This window comes from Lissotriton helveticus, chromosome 3_1 (assembly GCF_964261635.1).
Source record: "Lissotriton helveticus chromosome 3_1, aLisHel1.1, whole genome shotgun sequence".
NCBI lineage: Eukaryota > Metazoa > Chordata > Amphibia > Caudata > Salamandridae > Lissotriton > Lissotriton helveticus.
Window position 1 is genome coordinate 771,304,002 of NC_136061.1, and position 23,039 is coordinate 771,327,040.

Consider the following 23,039-nt stretch of genomic DNA (forward strand, 5'->3'; position numbering starts at 1 on the left):
GCACCTGCTCGGTATGTTTGCTTCCTGCATTGTGTTGGTAAACCATGCAACCACAATGGATAGCTCGAAGAGTTAGACAAAATCTCCAGAGACACTGTGTCAGATCTGCAATGGTGAAGTGTTTCAGGCAACCTTTCACAAGGGAAGCCGTTTTACCCTCCTTTTTGGTGGGTAAGGAACTCATCTGGGGCATCTGAAGGTCAAAGTTTTTTATTATCCAGAGGAAAGGTTGTTGAACATCAATCTTTTAGAATTAAAACTGATATGTCTGGCTCTCAAGTCCTTCCTCCATTCGCCTTACGGTCAGTTAGTTCAGGTATTAACAAACAACACTACCGCAATGTGGTATATCAACAAACAGGGAGGAGTAGGGTCGTATCTTCTCTGCAGAGAAGCTCTGCAACTTTGGTTCTGGGCTCAGAACCATCAGATTTACATCATTGCAAATCACTTGTCCGGAGTTCTGAATGTACGTGTGGACAGTCTTAGTTGGCCGTATCCAGCTGATCACAAGTGATGTCTCCTTCCCGATGTGGTACATCCCATTTTCAAAATGCGGGGGTTTCCTCAGTTGGACCTGTTTGCACTCACAAGAACGTGCACTGCCCATCGTTCTGCAGTCTCCAGTATGTGATGCAGGGAGCATTGGGGGACATGTTTCAGTTAGATTGGGGCTCCCAGATTCTTTACACGTTTCCCCCATACTCTGATTTCTTGAATTCTGAGGAAGATTCGCCAAGGCCGGGCCCAAGTCTTATCAGTAGCGGTTGATTGGCAGAGAAGGGTGTGGTACGCGGAAATTCTTTACCTCTCTTTTTGCCCTCTGCTCTGTCTCCCTCTCAGGGCAGACCTCCCGCAGTCGCAGGGCAGGTTCTACACTCCCACCTCCAAAGTCTGCCCCTTCATTCCTGGAGATTGAACGGGGCAACCTGAGTTCTTTTTCTCTCCCTCCTGATGTGGTGGACGCTATTGTTTTGGCCAGAATACACTCCACCAAAATGGTCTATGCTGGCAGGTGGGCAAAGTTCATTAAATGGTGTGGAGAGAAGTCAAAAGACCCTTTGAAAGCCCATTTATCAGATGTTTCAAATGTTGCACTCTCCGGGCGCTGCAAGGTTGCGCAGTTGCAACTGTTGATGGATACCTGTCTCCCTTATCAGCTTTTCTTTGTTTGCCGGATCAGCCTTCACTTTTTAAATCCCCTGTATTTATTGAGATTTATTAAGGGTTTCACTAATATGTTTCCTCCCACTCCGTTTATTAAGCCTCAGTGGGATCTTAATCTAGTTCTTACATTTTTTATGGATTCAAATTTTGAGCCCTTGCATAGTTTCCCATTAAGGCTTCTCACCTTCAAAACTATATTTTTTGTAAGCAATTACATCTGCTAGAAGAGTGAGTGAGTTGCAGGCTCTTAGCTCCAAGCCTCCCTTCACTTCATTCCATGCAGGTAAGATGGTTCTTAGTACCAGAGCTGCTTTCCTACCTAAGGAGGTTACGCCGTTTCAATTGGGGCCGTCCATTACCTTGTATACTTTTTACCCCCCCACATCCATCTAAGGAGGAGGAGAGACTTCATCGGTTGGACCCCAAGAGGGCAGTGAATTTCTACATGGACAGAATCCGAGAGTTCAGACTGGATGATCAGCTGTTCGTCGGATATCGGTGACAGCGCGCTTAACAAATATCTTAATAACATAACATAACATAACATAACATAACTAGATGAAGGGCCAGGCTGTCCACAAGAGAACTTTATCCAGGTGGATTATCCTGTGCATCAAGAATTGCTACACCATTGCTAAGAAGGAGCCACCTTGTTCTCATTCTACCAGAGCTAAATCTTCATCTTCTGCTTTGGCTAAAGGTGTCCCTGTGATTGATAACTGCAAAGCGGCAACTTTGGCTTCCCTCCACGCTCTTGCAAAGCATTATTGCTTGGATTCGGAAGTGAGAAGGGACAGCCATTGTGCTCGTTCTGTGTTACCGTATTTTTTTGGTATAGGCACGCAGGCACCCACCTCCGAGTGGGGGACTGCTTGGGGCCTCTATTCTCAAGGTGAGCAATCTACAGGCAGATGTAGTCATCAGAAGATCAAGTTATTTACCTTTGGTAACTCTTTTACTGGTGGATGCAGTATCTGCCAGTGGATTTCTCACTGATCCACCTGCCTCCCCGTTGCATGTCTGCTTATGCCAAAAATACATTTGTATATATCTTTCATATGACTGTTTCCTATGAGATTTTCCATTTAAATCATGAGGATGCTTTTATTTGGAAATTCTATTTCATGTTGTTATATCCGTATTATTTTTTGTACTGCATACTATGTTTACTTGTTGGAAATCTTGTTGGTTCACCCGTTTGCCTCCGAAGGCACGGAAAAAATGGGTGAAACTGACATCAGCATGTCGATGAGGTCCTCTTATGCCTCCGATTACATCACGCAGATTTGTGTCTGGAGCCAATACATTGTGACATCCTCGTCGACGTGGAAGAGTTATGGAGAACGGTTTCCGCGAAATGCTGTGCATGGGGAAATTCAAAAGGTGAATTTACTGGCAGACTCTGTATCCATCAGAAAGAGCGTTATTTAAGGTAAGTAACTTGTACTACTGGTCCATATGGGAAACCAGCATGGTAAACAGACACAGCCTTTGATTAGTCAGCCTCGTCACAGCAGGGCTGAATCCATCATATAGCACCCACAACATGTACCAAGAGGTGTGAGCGCTTTACAGTAAAGTGTGCTTAAAGCAGACAAAAGGCTTGCTGGCATAGAACAGTCGACTTCAACCTCCTGCTCCACCTTTGTTCGCTGATTGCAATTAGAACAGCATTTGCAATGCAATTGGTCTCTCATTTATGAGAGTTTGAGCTATTGGCATTGTAAATAATAATTTTATTTATGTGTTTTTTTAAACCGCGAGACCTATTGCTTTGCAAATACATTCGGGGCCCATGCTATTAAAATAAAAAAAACATTAGGAGAGAGCGTGTCCTGCCTGAAACAGCAAACAGGACTAAGCTATTTGAGAAAATAGTGCTCGGAGGCTGTAAATAAAGCCTACTGAGTATCAACATACGTAACTGGGTGTCACCATGGGAGGTTACAAAACGAGACAAGGCGGTACTAAGGAGGGTCTACTAAGCCTATTGACCAATTAACAGCCACAGTTTACAGTGGACAATGACACAAGCAATGAGAAATATGGGCGGAGCTTGAAGTCCCTACCTGAATACAGCATGCCCACAGAGCAGTGCGTGTGCTGCCCAGGCTCGACCCAAAAAGCAAATTATGCGTCATTATAGGTCACATTCTGTGGCACTCCTACTTCACTATTTTGATGATTTAACACATACTAACAGTGCATGTGGAAACGTTCCACATCAGTAATACCTTTTACCACACAACACTGCAACAGCAACTCAAATGTGACCCGCTGCAATGGGTCCATTTTAGCTACAAATTTCGAAATAGTTTGTGATGCTTGGGTGAAAATTGTGTTGGCTGAAATATAGGCTCCTTCTAGGCATCCCCCAAATCTTTAGACTGTTATCTGTGATAGAGGTGGGTGAGCTACTGAAAGCTCGAGCCAGGCATGAGCCAAGGTCCTGTTGGAACCTCAATCCCATAACGAACCAGTTGAATAAAACTATCACTTTTAATAAGTACTTCTCAGTGCAGCGCTAAAACGTGCAGTATTAATGTCAAAGCCTCCACATTTTAAAGAAATACACTTTTTAAAATTTTGAAGAGACATATTTTTACATGATGTTTGCTGTATGATTTACATAGCAAATATTTTCAGGGCTCTATCATCCAAGCCAGAACTTTGGCTCGGCTCTGGCTCTCCCTGTTAATTTGTTTGTTCGCTGACGTCTAATCTGCAGCACTTGTATTTCTTCAACGAGACGTTGTGGGTTAATTGAGTGAGTGGGTTTGAGTGCTTGCAGGTAAGCATGGGCGGATTTTGCGGATCCACGATTCACGAATTTGCGGATTCACGGATCGTGGATCCGCAAAATCCGCGGATTTAGCGGATCTGCGGATTTGGGGGCGGGGCTTCCTCGAGTGTGTGGGCGGGGCCAAACGGGCGGGGCTTCCATGCGAGCGCACATGCCTCTTGTGTGTATTAAAGGTCAGAGATCGATCAGAGCAGCAGATTAAGAGACCGAAGCCCCCTGGTCACAGGAACATCACGGGGGTTGCGCTCGTGAAAGTCAAAGATGCAAATGCATCTGGCCAGCATCACAGCGGATTTTCGATGGTATATTTGTGAAGAAGGCACATCTGCCCAGCCTCCCAACGCTCACAATTTTTTTTGGGCTGATGAATGAGTCACTGCATTTGCACTTCAACTAGTTCCAGCGACCAAGTGTGTGTTACTATGCAATCGCGCCGAAGTGCGCAGGGGTCCCTGGAGTGAAATGGCCATCATAGTGGGTAAATGGCGGGAAGACGGCGCACACCTCGAGTGTGTGGGCGGGGCCAAACGGACGGGGGCGCTCACGATTATTTTTGGGCTGATGAACGAGTCACTGAATTTAAGCTTCAACTAGGGCACATGCGTTATTGATATCTGCAAGTGTTTCCTGTTGAGGTTTTTTTTTTGTGCCAGGACCGTCGTGCCAGAATGAACCCTGCCCTTCATATTTATTCAAGAAGAAGACACCATGTAAATAATTTACGATGGCGCCGGCAAGCTGCCAGCGCCATCCTGCAAAAGTTACTTAATTAGCTTCAACAGGAAGCTCCAACTGATAAAATAAAGCAGGCGCTCGAGCCCCTGCTTTATCTTATCTGTTAGAGCTTCCTGTCGAAGCTAATTAAGTAACCATTTGAGGATGGCGCTGGCAGCTTGCCGGCGCCATCGTAAATTATTTACATGGGGCTTGAACTTTTGACCGCAAAATCCGCTCCGATCGCGGATTGCGGATTCTCTGTAAATTCGCGAGAGTTCGCGGATTTACCGAAAATCCGAAAAATCCGCGATCGGAGCGGATTTTGCGCTCATGCTTACTTGCAGGCCCTCAGACTCAAATTTACATAGTTTCTCTTTCATGAAATAACCCATTTCTGCATAGTATTGACTAATTCCTTCGATTTTGTATGTGCAATTTGCGAATAGCTCTCATTGACGAAAATACGTTGTCCGAGATTACAGTTTATGGGCATTCATTCCTCTCTGAGTGCAGAAGCAGCTGCTGGGCATGAAATGTGGTTTGATACATTTTCAGCAATTTTATCAGACTAGAATGGTTTAGTTTGTTTGGATGGCCACAAATGTGAGCTCGTACCACAGGACTTGTTTTATGTTTTGTGAGCAATAATTTTATCCCTTTTTGAAAGAGTGACATGACGGCAAATTCTGAACTCTTCGGTGATGGTCCTTATGCTAGCATCTGTCCCAGAGAAGGCTTACCGGGTTTAAAACTTGACAGCTGAGCTGCTTAGGTCCATGCTACTGAGAGAAGCATAAGTGTGGGCAACAACAACAACCCATATGTCCCCCCTAAGGCTGGAGTCACTCAAAGGGCTGGCAGTCTGAGAAGAGCAAATGGTCAATTTAACAGATGTAATATCACGCACACGACACTCTGAGATTTGATATTCTAACCTCTAGCCCACAGGAGTCTGCAGATCTCTGCAATAGCACCTCGCCCCATGAAAGCTAACCTTTCAAGCTCCAACCATTGCTAAGGAAGACTTATGTATTTTCGCGCCATGATATCCCTCTGGGAAGAATGTTGCCCTCTACAAGTACAGTGAATAAATAAATGTATAAAGAAATTTTAGAAACTTAATTTTATATCTGTCCTGAGCACATATAGTAGAAACTCTCTAGACACAAACAAACCGGGACATTAGCGCTTAAGTGCCAGACGCTTACAGGGACCAGAGGTGAATGCGGAAATACAAGAATAGCTCTTCAAGTTACACATATTTGTCATTTTAGGTATAGGGAGATGAAGTGATCTGTGTAGAATTTAATATGTTTGGTCAAGTGGGACCCCTTGCTGTGAAATTCAAACGCAGGTGAGCACACGTACACAGCTAAGCCAGCCCAGAGAGAAGTGAACTCACAGTAGCATCGTGGGCACGCATATATCAGTATAAGATCACAAACCAAACTGAACTGTACTTGTATACCATTAATACATTTAAATGTTGCTTTATTCAATTGGACTAATTTTATCCACAAAAACACAGTTGATGGACAGAATGTAGAACAATGTCATACATTCACCCCAGTACAAGGATCTGGACCTAAATCCATCGTTATTTTGCACTCCACACCACCCTGGGTTAGACACTGGCTATATGCAAATCAGCTCTGACCCTGTGCCTCATGGGAACAGTCCAGTCCGAACTACCAAGCCATGTCTTTCCCAGACCGGACTCAAGCATCCAAGGACCGGTTTCTGGCTATCAGCCTTCATTCAGCCTGGATAGCTTGACTCCAGTGGTGTGGAGAGCCTGGGATTCACGTCTGAGCATACCAAGCCCACTCGGGGTGAAAATTGCAAAAAACACAGTTGATGGACAGAATGTAGAACAATGTCATACATTTACACCAGTACAAGGATCTGGGCCTAAATCCATCGTTTTTTTGCACTTCACACCACCCTGGGTTAGACACTGGCTATATGCAAATCAGCTCTGACCCTGTGCCTCATGGGAACAGTCCAGTCCGAACTACCAAGCCATGTCTTTCCCAGACCGGAATCAAGCATCCAAGGACTGGTTTCTGGCTATCAGCCTTCATTCAGCCTGGATAGCTTGACTCCAGCGGTGTGGAGAGCCTGGGACTCACGTCTGAGCATACCCAGCCCACTCGGGGTGAAAATTGCAAAAAACACAGTTGATGGACAGAATGTAGAACAATGTCATACATTCACCCCAGTACAAGGATCTGGACCTAAATCCATCGTTTTTTTTCACTCCACTCCACCCTGGGTTAGACACTGGCTATATGCAAATCAGCTCTGACCCTGTGCCTCATGGAAACAGTCCAGTCCGAACTACCAAGCCATGTCTTTCCCACACCGGAATCAAGCATCCAAGGACCGGTTTCTGGCTATCAGCCTTCATTCAGCCTGGATAGCTTGACTCCAGTGGTGTGGAGAGCCTGGGACTCACGTCTGAGCATACCCAGCCCACTCGGGGTGAAAATTGCAAAAAACACAGTTGATGGACAGAATGTAGAACAATGTCATACATTCACCCCAGTACAAGGATCTGGGCCTAAATCCATCGTTTTTTTGCACACTTTTGGTGTGGAGTGCAAAAAAACGATGGATTTAGGTCCAGATCCTTGTTCTGCCACGAGTTACAGAAGGCACAATAACTCTTGGCCTCGCCAGAGTGCAGCATTTTGAAGCTTCAGGACAGTAATTCTATCTTCTATTCTATCTTCTCTGTGTACTCTATTGGTAAGCTAAAAGGTGCTCACACCCCAAACACCATTTCAGTGAAATGGTGGGGGAAGCCGCAGTCGAGAGAAAGTCGTAATAAGCTGGAAGCTGTGTGTCACCTAAGACAACTGGCAGGCGCTACAGGCTGACAGGGCTTTTAAATAGCCCTAAGAGATCAACGCAGGTTGGAAGACTGGAGACAAGAAAGAAATTGGAAGTTCAAATGCTAGGAAACAGAATACAAAAGTGTGATAGAAAGCAGTCATAGTTCTAGTGCTTGGATCAGTAAAAGTGCTGATGTCTGCCTTGGAGTTTACACATTATAGCAGCTTGATGTCAGCGCATGGCCATGTGCCAAGAGGTCTCTCGGTGCTGCGCTGTACATGTCTATCTGCAGTCCAGAGGTCGATGTGGGCGGGGACGGCAGGCCCCTACTTCTTTAATTCTGTAGATTCCATTCCCCTACTTTTTTATTATGAACATGCGTCCCTGGACGTCAGAAATATTCTGTTAGTGGACGGGCGGGGAGCGAGAAGGAAAAGGTCTCTGTCTCTTACTTCCTGCCCAGACAAGACAAGGAAGGTGTCCGCTTCTGCTCTGCCGCTGGCAGCTGCCCCCTCTTTCTTACCCCTATTCTCTCTCATTCTGTTTAACTCCTTCTCACTTTTCCGAAAATCATGAATCAAGAAATGGTTCTTACCGTCTCTTCCTGTCGTCCATTTGTACCCCTGTGAAATGGATGCAAAAAAGAAAACACTTTTCCTGGAAATGCCGTTTTGACATTTTTCTATTCCAAAGTGCAGCCTCAGAAATAAAATGTTCAAACTCTGAAAAATAATTAAATAAAGCAAGATGGAGTGTTCTTAAACTGGCCAGATAATTTTTTTCAAACCCCAACACATTAGCGCCACTTTACAGAGTTTGCCAGTAAAGAGCTACTTTTGTTTTCTTGTCTTTCTTTGAACAGCATTGTTTTCCTCCAGTACCTCCTACCTGGAGGCAGGGCCCGCGCTAGGCATGGGCAGTGTGGGCAGCTGCCCAGGGCCTGGCACTCTGCCTGCCAGGATGGGCCCCCCGACAATGGCAATTAACACCCCACTAGTCCTCTTGTACGTCTGCCGATCAGAGTGAAAGAAATGCTTCACAAACTGGCTCATGGGAGGGCCCCCCCTCCTGGGGCCTCTAAGGGATGGTGTGGGAAGGCCTAGGGGCGGGTACAACTCTCAGGCAGCCAGTTCAGAGACTCGGCAGGGCGCCCATTGTCAGCACTTTAGCCCACACAGGTTTAACTCAGCACCCAAGCAATTCTCACACCTTCAGTTCGAAATAGGCTGTACAAGAGTTGCTTGGGGTGGCTGAGAAGAGGAGCAGCGGCCCAAGTGGAGTCTGCACAAAGCAGCTTCCCTGAGATCAGAAGGTGTCACTTATGTAGATTTCAGGGGCCTCCCACATTCCCTTTTGCCCAGGGCCCCGAAAATCCTAGGACCGGCCCTGCCTGGAGGTACTGCAATACCTGGTTGACGGGTGCATTGGAAAACGAAATGTGTACGGCGGCTTTGTGTTCACAAATGTGGTCTTTTGAAACCATACTGCTTACGTTTTGTAAGCATATAAGCAGTGGACATGGAAATGGGTCCTTTCTTGGCCCTGTAGTTATGTCCTTAACTTTTCAGGCAAAAATACTTGTTGATTTCTGAATAATGACTGTAAAAGCGTTAAGTTAACCATGTTCCTGCTTATATTTTACATGCTTTATTAAATCTTTCATTCCTTATGAGTGTTTGCTTTTTCCAGGACGTTGCTACCTTTTCTTTTAGGCAGCATATTGCTCTTGCCTAGTGTGTAATTTGAATTGAGTCGCATTCAGTTATTTACAGCAGGTCAAATTGGATTGTAGCTGAAGGCAGTATGAGTTTCTCTCAGTGGGGCAGTATGATGTTCAGTGAGAGAGCAGATGTAGCACTGGGGGCAGAGCTGCTAAATTTAGAACTGGAGAACCAGGTTCAGCCTTCATGCACTCTCCCAGTCCACTCTCCTGAGGGAGCACATTCCCATGCCAGACCTTAGAAGGCACCAGAAAAACCCTGGCGTGTTAGCACCAGCAGGTGGACCCTAGCAGTGGCAAGTGTGGGTTCACCTTGAAGGCTTGCCCACCACAATCCATACTGAAATTCACCTCCAGTCTTGCGGGCAGGCCTACGAAGTTTTGACCCTAGAGCAACAGTGACTCTGTCACTGATGTCACAGGACCCCTGAGAAGAGCTGGCTCTAGGGCGGTGCGACTGGTGTGACCGCAACGGGCGCTGACTTTGAGTGGGGCGTCGTATATTATGGTTTTAAAAGCACTTGCTGCCTCCTTCCTGGCCGCCAGCTATTTTCGGCAATAATAAAAATGTCATGATGACTCTGATGAATAAACATCTTCCTAGAACGAGATCGGAGATTTGTCTAGTGGAAGTTTTGACTCATGGAAAGATAGCGCAGAGGGTTAATGTGCCTGCTGCAAAGAAAATGTACCAGGCCCATCACAAAGTGCACATATTGTAAATAGGTCAGTGGGTTACTGCTTTTGTCAGTGAGATCCTTTTGCTACTTGCAGTTTATAAGTTAAAATCCTAACAAAGAACAGTGAGCTATTAACTTTCATCTAAGAGCTGCATACAAACTGCAAGGTATAAACTAGAGCGTTATGGTTTTTTCCCTAAGCCTTTGATTATCCTAATGTTGCAAAAAGTGTTCTTTTTGATACTAATCAATAATGATTTTTAAAGAGAACCCCCAATCATGGTATTAAGTTTTAAATTCTGAGTTTGTGTTTCTCCAGGCCAATCACTATTAATCTATACTGTCTACTAGTATGGTTATCATGTGACTCCTACACCTTGTAGTCCTTTGTCTTATGTAACATTTCCTATGCAGTCATTTACACACGTAAAATTGATTGTCTCTGTGTATATTGCTGACGACAGAAACTCCATGGCTCGGAAACAAATGGCTCGTGCTTCCACTTTTAAGCATTTTTGGGACATTCTGTGATTAAAATAAATTCCAAAAGTGGAATATGTTTCTAATGTCAATAGCTCATATTAATTGTTAAATATTCATGTGTATCCATTGGTTGAATTACATAACATAATAAGCTGTAACTGGTCCGTGAAATGCCACACAAATACTAAAGATTGGGAAGTTTTGCGCATCCTGGCCACACCTCTAACTCCGCCCACTGATCCAATCCTCAGGTTATTCCCGCCCTCTGATTCTCCGCCCACAGTTCCCCTACTTTTTTTTCCCCCACTTCGAGCACTGGTCTGCACTTGCTTTCCTGAAGAGCTGTCGCATGTGCTGTATCAGGCATGCAGTGAGTCCGCCCTGCATACCCCACTTCTGAGAAAAATACATATCTTCCAGTATGTCATTTAGAGATAAGCCGAGACAGAAGGAAAGGCGGCAAGTGCACTGCACACTATAGTTTCAATAAACGTACTCCAAACTTGCAGCCCAGCCAACGAGTGACTGAGAGTTTGTTTGCCGCCGCCTCCTGGGTCCTGCAGAGTCCTGGCCGCTGCAACTGGACACTCTGCCTCGGGGGCAATTGAATTTGGGTTGGGGGGGAGGGGTGACATTAATTGTAACACTGATTTTTGAAGAACTGAGCCGAACCCGGCTGACGGCCGTTGCAAGCACTCAGGCAGCGCAGCGAGCGTCGTGATTGCCACACCACAAACAAGTCAGCTGCTCTCCCACAACAAGCTTCAGCACCTTAGCAGGAGTAAAGAGGATATGAAAGATAGAAAGACGGAGACAGAGCGATGCAGGAGATACTGCATGCTATATAAAGAGAGAAAGTTAGAGACCGGTGGAAGAGGGGAGGGAGAGCGAGAGAATAGGAGAACAGGAAGGAGGATACAAAGAAAAGTGATACAGTGTTCTTTCTGCATGTTACAAACAGTCACCACAGCAGGTTCATTCACCCACTAATTTAGCACACCAGCCCCATGTTGGAGTGATGCTTTGTCGCACTGCCCGTAATTGTTGTGCAACGCACGGATATAATCTGCTGACTTTGGAGCTGGAGAACAAGGTTGGAGCCTCGGCGTGGGCTGCATTATTTAATTATTTAAAAATAAACAGCGATCTCGGAGGGAGGGTGGGGAGAGACAAATTAAAAAAATAATACACATGGAGGGGGAGACAGATACAATAAAAAACACTGTTGTGACTGGCAAATGTAACATCTGAAACCAAGAGAAACAAACGGTGCGAGGAGGTGGCTCAACATATAACGCTGCTGACTTTGGAACAGGAAAACAGGGTTCGAGCCCGGGTGTGGGCTGCATCATTTAGCCGCTACCATGCTCATGACCGCTCCACGCTGTCATGAGCCGCGGGCGGCGTGTGCTCATGACGGCGTGGAGCCGTCATCCAACTGCCACTTCGTCCACGAGGCACTAAATCCCGGCCTGTGCGGGCGAAATAGTGAGTGGGCGGGGTCATGACGGCTCCACGCCGTCATGAGAACATGCCGCCCGTGACTCATGGCGGCGTGGAGCTGTCATGAATAAGGGTGCGCCTCGCTCGCACCCCCTACCCCCCACACCGTGGCCGAATTTGCACCGCACGCGAAGGGGTTAAGTGTGATTTAATTATGAATATATTAAACTTATAAATAAATAGGCACCCTTGGGTAAGGGCAGGAAGCTGCCAGATGTGGAAATGCACGTGTATACTACAGGGGCAACCCAATTAACCCATAGGCCTCCGGGTATATAATACAATCAAAAAAGCAAATAAAGCCTACGGAATTATTACATGTCCATCTAATTTTCAGAATGGATACCATTAATTATCCATTCTTTGATTGATCGTTTTTCACAGGACTTAATCAAAAAGGTTTTATGTTTAGAGTTTCTCCAATTTACAAGCCATTCAAAAATAAACACAAAAAATATATATATATCCTCATGTGTATGGTTTAAATATTTCTTTTAATTAAACCCTGTTTCTCCATTTGGTACTAGTGTATCACATTTAACATAGATATACACAATTTGTACATATATACAGATACAAACAAGACTTATACATTTACAATTATATACAATTTTCTTCGAACCAGACGTGGGGTTCTTTTGCCCAACCTATTTTCAAAAAGGATGTTTATCTACAGTATATCCAAAAGCATTCCTTATTTTCAGATCACCAAAACAAAAAATAAAAAGAGTGTCCAAGGTTAGAAACTTTTAACCTCTCTCCATCTAGCACTCCTTATTAATCATTATTTCTTAATCCAAGTCAAAATAATTTTTATTTGTATTGGTGCCTTCAACAAAACTGTGTCGACACGTTTCAGCCTCTTATCAACCCAGGCCTCATCAGGACTTTAAGGGCAAACATATTCATACCTAAGAAAATCAAATATCTTAATTTACATTCTATATACATCTTCAGGGATAGCATTCCAAATTTCTATGCACTTGTATACCTCTAAAACTATTTTACATAATCATGTGTCTTTTCTCAAGGTGAGTGGCATCAATTTTTTTTTTAAATATCGTGAACACCCTAATTTGTGCACAAAGTAATAAATTAATATAACCTCAACTAAAAACCATAAACAGAAACCCGTGATCTCTGAGTAGAGCCCTCTACATCCACCTACATGCAGTTACCAATCTCAAAGAGTGGCCATATATATAATGGGAAAGATGCGTACATTCGCAGTCTAAGTATGAAAATATGAAGAACTCAATTCTATTCCGGGTGGCTCTTTAGGTAAAACTACAAAGAAGTGAATTCGACAATCACTAAGCCATCAGCTATGAAGGAAAGGACTTTATGCTATCAATACCGTAAACGTCTGGCTTACCTTCCATAAAGGAACACCGAGACTACGGGCTTGGTCATCATTTCAATCCCTTCCGATCGATCCTAGGGCAATAATGAAACATAATCACTCTCAACGCGCCCACTAAAGGTTACAAATAAAGCATCAGAAATAACTTCATACCTATGGGCTGATCCTCTGCACAAAAGCGAAGGAAATCCTTTCAGTTCGCCAACTCCACACTGAATACGTCCGGAGCTGGCCACCCGTTTTAAACATAGCCCGCGTTGTTTCCTTAATAAAAAGAGACAACAGACTACACAGCACCTGGCTATTATTGGATCACCAAATATCGCGATGTTTACTGCGCAAATGCGCATGGAGCTAGAAAGCAGACAGCTTCCAACGAGAGTGGCTCCACTCATAGTACTTATTAAAGCAGTCTGATGCCCTACATTTTCCAAAACACTGAACCCTGTTTGAGATGATATCGCGTACCTGTTTGCAGATAATTTAAACCAGTAAGCCACTTACAAAAATGTCAACAAAAAAACAGGGAAAATCACCTTATAACCCCGTGTGATGCCAACACCTCTCACAATCTAATAGTCAAGTACAACACCAATTGTCAGACATATTTCCAACCAATTTACAGAATTTTTTTAAACAATTATATATATATAGCAGCCTCTTTTTACCATCTCATGATGGAGAACACAGAACTTCTCCTTTCTTTTATTCCAGTAATGCCCAAATCTCATCTGTCATTAAGACCTGTTCTAGCTGTTTGATATTTTTCAATTAATCTTGCCTCCAATCGGTTAAGTCTGGTTTCTGCCTCTCTTCTGTTGGTATTCGTTACTGTACATAACACTGACCACTCCATATCTGTTTCTGAGTGGTTATATTTTTGATAATGCAACACCAATGGAGCCCCGGGTGTATTGTATCTCACTCTTGACTTATGCTGTAATATTCGTTTTTTGACAGCTTGAACTGTCTGCCCTATATAAAACTTATTGCATGGGCATTTTATACAGTATATGGTGGACTTTGTATTGCAGTTAGAAAAGGATCTATGGTGATGGATTTTACCATTAATCTCAATTTCCTTGGAATCTTTTGTAGAACCACATGCCAGACAGTTGTGACATCTATAATGTCCGATTACAGGAGGCAATATGAGTAGGTCTCGAATATCTCGTGGCGGGGGCAATTTTTTAGTTATAGCTTTCACCAATTGGTTTCGAATGCTTTTACCTTTTTTGAAAGCAAATAACTTTTTCGGTATACCCAAATTTTCAATTCATTTCCAATTGTTTAAGAATAACTTTTTCACCTTGTTGGCTTTAGGGTCATATGTCAATACACATGTAAGAGGTGTTATTTTTTTCGTGCGTTTTTGGTACCAACAGTGTCTCTCGTGGAGTATACCACGCACTTTTTAAAGCCACTTTCACTAATCTTTTAGGATATCCTCTCGATATCAGTTTTTCTTTCAATTTTTCAGCATGGTGAAAGTAGTCCTTCTTAGAACTACAGTTCCTCCTCACTCGGAGGAACTGACCATAGGCAAGGTTTTCCTTTAGAGACCGAGGATGGCTGCTGGTAAAATGTAGCAATGTGTTTTTGTCAGTAGGTTTGGTATATAAACTAACAACTAAATGACCCTCATCATGTTGGACATATACGTCCAAAAAGTTGATTTTTTCTTTGTCACTAGACACGGTGAAGTTGAATTCTTGAGTACGTGAATTCAACCAATTGTGGAAATCAGTTAATTGTGTTTGGTCCCCCTTCCAAATTAAAAAGATGTTGTCTATATAGTGACACCAAAACTCCACATGATGTTTAAATGGGTTGGTGTTGCTATATATCCACTTGTGTTCAAATTGGGACAAAACTAGATTAGCTATTTCTGGCGAAAAGCAGCAGCCCATCGCCACTCCTAAAATTTGTAAATACAAATTTTCCTTTAAACTAAAGAAATTGTTTTTTAAACACAGTTTAGCTAGTGTTGTTATAAATTCAGTAGGCACTTGGTGCGGGCGATCTCTCAAGTCATAGACCAACTTCATATCCTCCAAGGCTTCGTCCTGTGGATTATTCGTGTAAAGGGATTCGATATCGAAGGTGGCTAGGAGTTGTTCATCAGGATTACATTTTAATCCCTCCACCTTAGATATCAAATCCATGGTGTCTCTACCCCACTCCACTCCAGAGAACTCCAATCTACGAAACATCAACACAATCAAACCCACTCAACCCCAGTCTCCCCCACTTCTGCATACCCTACTCAACTCTAATATACAGCAGTCTACTTCATAAAAGTCCACTCCACTCTACTCTAATATACCCCTATCACACCTTCTTGCTTACAGGAAATCCTTTCTATTTCCTCTATAGAGCAAATGTAACTCTCAGTGACTAAGAATATCACTACAATGCTCATTCTACCAGGAAAGAAACATTTCTTTGTGTTGCCACGGATAGCTTTAAATAAAGGAGTGAGTAAAAAAGCAGAAGATCTAAGCAAATTCCAACTTTTAAAATAGTAAGAGAAGCATTGTTTACTTGTACAGGACTCCTACTTTCAAAGGTGGATTGAGTCAGAGGCACCAAGAATACAGTCCTAGCTGCCCAAATACAGAAACCCAGAAAAGTTGGTTAGGTTTTGTATAAACATTACTTAACAATCATCTATCCTCAATCTTTGCCTGCGTAAAGGGTGAGGTATGCATAGGTTTCACATCATCAAATTAACAAAGTACATGCTTTTAGACATTTCAATATGTTAATTTGGGGAGACATGATTTGCTGTATCACCTCTTTAAGTGGATTTATTTTCTTGTGCTGTATATGCCTTTTGAGAAGGGCATCCTATCTCTGGTTGTATTTAATACTTCGACTTGCAAGGTCTGAAGAGTAATCTGTATGATAGATTATTTCTGTGCATGAAAACAGCCAGAGATGTAGACTGTGTGTACAAATATCACTCTGACTCCAGATCCAGCCCGAATCACTCCTTTACATAACTCAATCATAAGTTAAACATACTGTAACAAATACATTGTGTATTCCTGCTGCTGTCTAGACCTAGACAACTGTTGATTTTGTTTGGTGCTACTCAGAGCCACTGACTCCATTCAGGTTACATAGAAGGACTACATCTATGACCACGGCTTGAAAGCTATTTATTTTGGCTCAATATACCGTTCCTATTGTAATTCTATCTTGATCAAAGTCACTATGACAAAATTGGTGACAATGTTACCATTACCGACTACGCTGAATATATTAGAAAGCTTGTTTGAATCCAATAGAGGAAGATTAGGAATAAATGCATGCTACCTATTAATGTAATACAAAATATATATGTAGATTTGTGAGACTATGTGCTGTAGGAACCTTGAGGTTCTGGGTGGACTCGTCAAGGAATTACGCAACTTGCTAAAATGAGTTAAGGTGTGATTATTAACGGTTATGACTTAATGATAGTGCAATGTGTGATTGTTTGCTGAGGAATAAAGACGTACAATTCAGAGCTCTATGTCTGGCATATTCCTTTGGCATGCTCCCGGGATGGGGAAGGTGCTACAACTGGTGACGAGTAGGGGATCTGTGCCCCAAAGAAATGAGACTGCTCTCCCTGAGAGTTTTTAATGCTACAGCAAACTGTTCATGCATACCACGTGTGCCCAAACTGATAAGAAGCAGTTCGAAGATGGCGTGTGTGGAATCGAAGCTCAGCTCCAGCCCATATACAGCCCTCAAAAAAGTTGAAGGCCATGTGGGGGAGCGCAATCGACTAGCCTACCAGAATCTGTTGGTAAGGCTGAAAGAAGAAATACTGCATTACGCCATAACGCAGCACCAGTATCTATGCAAAGCAAGCACTAAAGGCAGTGATAACTAGGTACGAAAGTGCAAGCGTACTTACCAGCAGGAGCGAGGGGAGTCTGACACACCACAAATTGGGTGTGACGACCAGGCCGGGTTGAGCCACCAAAGCATGCATAGCTGCAAGTGGCATCCAGTGCACCAAAAGGCCTTTAGGGTAGTGTAAATGTTTTCAATGGCAGCAGAAGGGTGTGCAAAGTATTGTGTGCCACAAACCCAAAACCACCACTGCCATTTGCCACAGTGAAGAAGCAGAATATTGGTGCTGGGTGCTGATTCCTTCTCACGGGTACCGTTGCAGCGGCACAGTTCTATATTCAAAATGGTTGAGGAGTACATGAACTTTATTGTGAGATCCGGCAAACCAGCAGCCCTATCCATCGTAAGATCATTGCTGCTACTAATGCTGATAAAAACATGCTTATCCTCAAAGACATCATTTCAACTCAGTCGTGGAAGAAGCATGCTCAACCTTTTGCTAATGAAGTTGAATTTTAAAACTTAAAAAATGTACAGGATGAACTGTCCATTACTAAGGAAGGAGTTGTATTGAGAGGTCCAAGAATCATCATACCTGACAGCTTAAGACAGCAGGACATTATGGCCTTGTAGCCACCAAAAATGCCCTAAGAGACCTAGTGTGTTTCCTGTCCCTTGATAAGCGAGTAGAGAGGGAACTAAAAGAGTGCCATCTTTGCAACTGCCTTTTGCCCAAAGTTACGCGGGACCCATTGACAAATGTCTGAGCTTCTTGCACATGCCTAGGAAAGAATTGCAGTTGATTTCTTTAGGCCTTTAGAAAACGGACATCATCTCATGGTAGTCATTGATAAGTATTCTTGTTTTCCTTTAGCACAGGAATTAATGTCAGCTATCCATGACAAGGTCATTGAGCGGCTGGATGATATCTTTGCAGCGTGGGGTATCCCCACCCTTCACAAATCTGACAGTGGCTCACTATTCAATAGCAAAGAATTCACAGAATTTCTGGTCAGTCTAAATGTCAAGCATCAAAAAAGCACACCTATGTGGTCCCAAACGAATGGTGTTGTGGGACAGGTTATGGATACCCCCAAATTCGTAATTCAATGAGCATCTATGGAGGGAATTAAGTTAGACCAGGACCTGTGTCAAACCCTTCATGCCTATTGCTTAACTTCTCACTCCACAACTGGTGAAAGTCCTGCCACTGTGCTATTTGGGAGAGCTATTGTAACTAAACTGCCCCAGTGCACAGTAGATCGATACTTGAATGTGGATAAGGTTTGTGTCATGAACATGTTCCCACAGCTGGGTCTTCTGTATTATAATACACATAAAGTGAATAGGGAAAAGTGCTTTACCAAAGTATACTTTTCATTCTGTTTATATTTAACATATGTACTGCACTTTCTTTGAAATTATTTGATCTGTTATGTTATTGAAACTATTTATTCTAATGTTCTTGTTTTTTGAAACTAGAGGATGTCATCAGAAGGAATAGAAGGCTGTAGAATGATACCACCATCACAACGGGCTCGAAGCAGTAGTGCGGAGATTAAAGTCCCACATACTCGAATGGATGATGAAGCTGCAATCCAGGTGGTCATTCATGACATTCCATGTTTTTTTCAACATTATCACTATTATTTATGTTTCATTCTCTGTGTCCAATATTCCTTTCTACTTAATTTTGCACTGTCTTGCATTTATATATTAACCTTAACCCCTTCCATGCTCATGACGAGCCCAGTTCGTTATGAGTCACAGTGGAGCTGTGCTCATGACGAGTTGGGCTCGTGATAACGGCCGCGACCCGCCCACGCACAATTCATTCCCTGCGGGAGAATTAATCAGTGGGTGGGGTTGTGACGAGCCCAGCTCGTCATGAGCACAGCTCCACTGTGACTCACGACGAGCTGGGCTCATCACGAGCACCGTGGTGCCGCGGACACCTTCCCTGCCCCCCCCCCCGCACCGTGGGTGAATTACCCCCACCGCGAAGGGGTTAAAGAGAAATAGAGGAGCCAACAACATCAGCTGCCAATGCCTTTAAAAAAAAAATTTAACAGAACAAAAACAATCTTTATCTAGCAAAAAAGGGAATGAAACTCAAAGCAACACGTTTTAGCGGGGCTCAAGAAAATGCATCCTTTCACTAACAATCCTCCTCCAATTCCTACGGGTGACTAGACCACTGGCCCACACCATGAATATTGTTGCCAGTGGCAGTTAAATGTGTCTTTGCTGTATGGCATCAAGTACTATTACCAAGGCTCTTATGAATATTACCACCAATGGGTGTTCTTGTATAGTGTGTGGGTAAGTAATATTGTAGTATGAACCAGAGGACACAGGACCAGTAATCTGATGGGTAACTTCACCAACACTGGTGGTGTCATCAAGTTCCTTCACCTCACCGATTTGCTTTTTATATCCAGTGGTTGGGTGTTGGAGAGATCAGATACCATCGGGTTCAAGCAATACAGGTAGCTAAAAGAGGCAGTGGTACACAGTGAATGGGTAACAGAGAACGTGTGCACCCTGTAATCCTCAGTATGTCAGTATCTGCAACACTGGCCTCTTCATTCGTTTCGGTGCAGACAGTGGGAAATGATGGGGTCTCATATAGAATGTTACCATGTTCAAGGCAAGACAGCTGTTTCTTAGATGTTGTTCCTATGTGGTCATGGTAGTACGTCCAAACCTCGGGGAAAACAGCTGTTTATGCCAGGGTTTGTGGTGTGTTAAGGAATTTCATCCCCACTATTCCTTATTCCCAGGCTGGCGTTATAGCTCAGATAGTTTATTCCACTTTTCACTGAGGAGAAGGAGAGCATCTGATTCAAACATTAATACGTTGCTAATGTCTGTTGGGACCATTAGTACATGCTCCACCTCTGCCTATTCTACATTGCAGGTGCAAATGTAACACCTCTACATGAGCACCAACATGAGTGTATGTGTGCTGGCCAGCAAAATATCAGGTGGATCACTGTAAACTGTAATGAACAAGGGCTGAGTATCAGAAATCACGTTCCTCCACAATTGCTACTGAAACAGTGCATTTCACAGTTTTAGTTTATTGTGAATAACGTAATCTGAGGCATTTAGAAATAGCAGAACACCCACAAGGGTGACGGAATTTGGAATTGTCAATCTTGCTCTGCTGTTTCTTAAGGTACTATGGGCCAGGTGTACGAAAGGAAATTGCATTTCCTAACAGACCGAATAGCAATTTCAGTCCGATAAGAAATGCAAAACTGCCTTTCAATATGCACAAAGGACTAAACGTGGTCATAGAATACGATTTCTACCCAGTAGAAATCACATTTTGCTTTTCCCTAAATAAGATATCGCAAATAGGGATTTCCGAACACATGTACAAAGCACTACCTACATGCGAAATTGTCTTTTAGGACATGGTGTTGCCATTGACTCCAAGTCGATGGTAACCATGTGCAATTTTTAAAAAATGCACCAAAAATGCATTTTTTAAAGTGCTATATAGCGTGCACATGCCCCAAGGGCATTTGTGCGCTTTGCATGTGCAACTCTTTTTTGGGGTGCATTTAAGGGTGCCTAAGGCCCATAGGCTCCCTTGGTTTTGCATTTCCTTATTTGTGATTTCCTATTAGGAAGTTGCTAATTTGTAAATGCAAAACCATTCGTACCTATGTGCCTTTAGAAACAAATGGTTTCGCATTTTCTAAATACTCCATAGGAATCGCTATTAGGAAATCTTTATTATTTGTACATTCCATTTTGCATTTCCTAAATAGCGTTTTTTTTTTTTTTGTTTTTTTAAAGATTCGCTATTTAGGAAATGCAAACTGGAAGTTTCGTACATGTGGGCCAAAGTGATGCTTGAGTCTCCTGTAGCCTCAGTGACTACTAATCTCTCCCCAGATAGTTGAGGGGAAGAGCTGTTCTGTTAGTTCTGGTTCCTGCCAAGCCAGGCCCTGATCCAGGAATGTGTGTTCGTGTGCTAATCAATTGCTCACCTTGTTGGGAGGGGAAAGGAGTAAGTAGAACCTCGACAGTGCAAAAGGGTTAGAGGACTTTATAGTAATCAGCTCACAGGCGGTTGATTATGAAGTAGGTTTATTAGAATAAGTGCTGCGCAGCAGCTCACACAGCCAGCAGATCATCAATAATCCCGTTGGTCATTTCGAATCACATTCCAAATAGAATACGGGGATGGAAGGGAAAGAACAAAGAGTGTAAAAGGTTCTGGAAAGACTAGACTGTAAACCTAACAGAACACTACATTATCCTCTCTTCTACAAAACAAAAAGGAGAAGAAGGGAAGGGTAGAAAAGAAATGGAACGAAAGAAGAAGAAAGAAGAAGAAACCAGAGAAGATGGGAAAACCATGAAACTGCAGGGAAGTGAGGAGTTAGCGAAACCTGGCAGGAGTGGCTCGAGTGCGAGAGCTCCTACGAGGTAGGATAGGAACAGAAGAAGTGGAAGGCAACGCAGGAACATCATGAGAAAGTAAGACAGGAACAGAAGGAGAAGAAGGCAACATAGGAACATCATGAGGAGACTGGAGATGGACAATAGGTTTGTCCACTTTAACGACCCTGGCAGCATTCCACCAGTTTTTCATGTTAACTCTCACAGAGTTGCCACAAATTTTGTCAATGACGAAAGGTTCAGAAAACTTGGGACTACCCTTGGTGGAGTGAGTAGGCAATTTAATTCGAATTCTTTAACCCACCACGAATGGTTGAGAGATCACTTTCTTCCTGGAGTCAAAAACATTCTTCTGTTTGGACTGGGCATGCGAGACATTAGACCTGGCAACTTCATCCACATTGTCAATGGAATTCATTTTCACCCAACGTGACATCCACCCAGGACAAATCTTCGAACATGGTTTTCTCCCACGTAGCAATTCAAACGGGGAAACCTTGGTGGAGGAGTGAGGGGTGGTACGATAGAACCACAACATGGATCTAACTGCGTTAGGCACATGACAGTGCTGAGCAGTTGCCCACTGAATGCAATTGTTGAGCACTCTGTTCATGCGCTCAACGAGACCATTCGTCTGAGGGTGATAAAGTGCACTCCTCAGATGATCAATCCCACTCAACCCAACAAAGGAACCAAACTCCTTACTGACAAATTGCGAGCCATTGTCACTTACGATGGAGGAAGGAAAGCCCTCACGCAAAAACAGGTCTTTCAAGAAGTCAATAACATTCTTGGAGTTGGCCTCGCTCACAAAACGGACCTCTGGCCATTTTGAATAGTAGTTGACAGCAACTATCGCAAATCTGGAGGCAGGAGGGAGTAAATAGAACGGACCTACCAGATCAATACCTATTTTTTCCCACGGCCTATCAGGGAAGGGGATGGGTTGAAGGGGGGGGGACGTGTTTTCAAACACTTCTCAGCACTAGAACAAACCACGCACTCTGCAACAACAGTGTCTATGTCCTGATCCATCTTGGGCCACCAGTAATGTTCTCTAACCCTTCTTTTGGTCAACGTTTTGCCAAGATGACCCTCATGCGCACCTTTAACAATCCTGATCCTAATGTCACTGGGAGGAACCAATCTGTCTCCACGCATGAGAAGGCCACCCTCAATGGAGAGCTCATCAGAAACTTTGACAAAGGTCTGAAGGGAAACATGGACATTCTTCTCCCTAGGCCACCCTCCTTTGACAAATTTGACCACTTCACTGAGAAGAGCATCACTGGACAAATGCTCCCTCCACTCTCTTTCACTAATAGAGCGCATGTCATCAATGCCAACAAAAGCTACAAAACAGTCCTCCTCGTCATAATCTTCCTCGCAATCCCTGTCACTGTCAAGATCAACAGGATTCCTTGAAAGGTAATCAGCCCTTGTGTTCTTATTGCCAGGTATGTAACTGACCTCAAAATCGTATTGGAGTAGTTTCGG

General features: G+C 43.5%; 1 protein-coding gene across 4 annotated transcripts in view; it reads left to right on the plus strand.

The window, feature by feature from the left end:
* Positions 1 to 23,039, plus strand: part of STK33 (serine/threonine kinase 33) — a 1,224,797-nt gene that overhangs the window by 264,054 nt on the left and 937,704 nt on the right. For all 4 annotated transcript variants that reach the window (XM_078680992.1, XM_078680994.1, XM_078680993.1 and 1 more), the window contains one exon: positions 18,606 to 18,725. In XM_078680992.1, coding sequence (XP_078537118.1) covers positions 18,609 to 18,725 — 117 coding nt within the window. In that variant the 5' untranslated portion in view covers positions 18,606 to 18,608. The remainder of the gene's footprint in view (positions 1 to 18,605; positions 18,726 to 23,039) is intronic.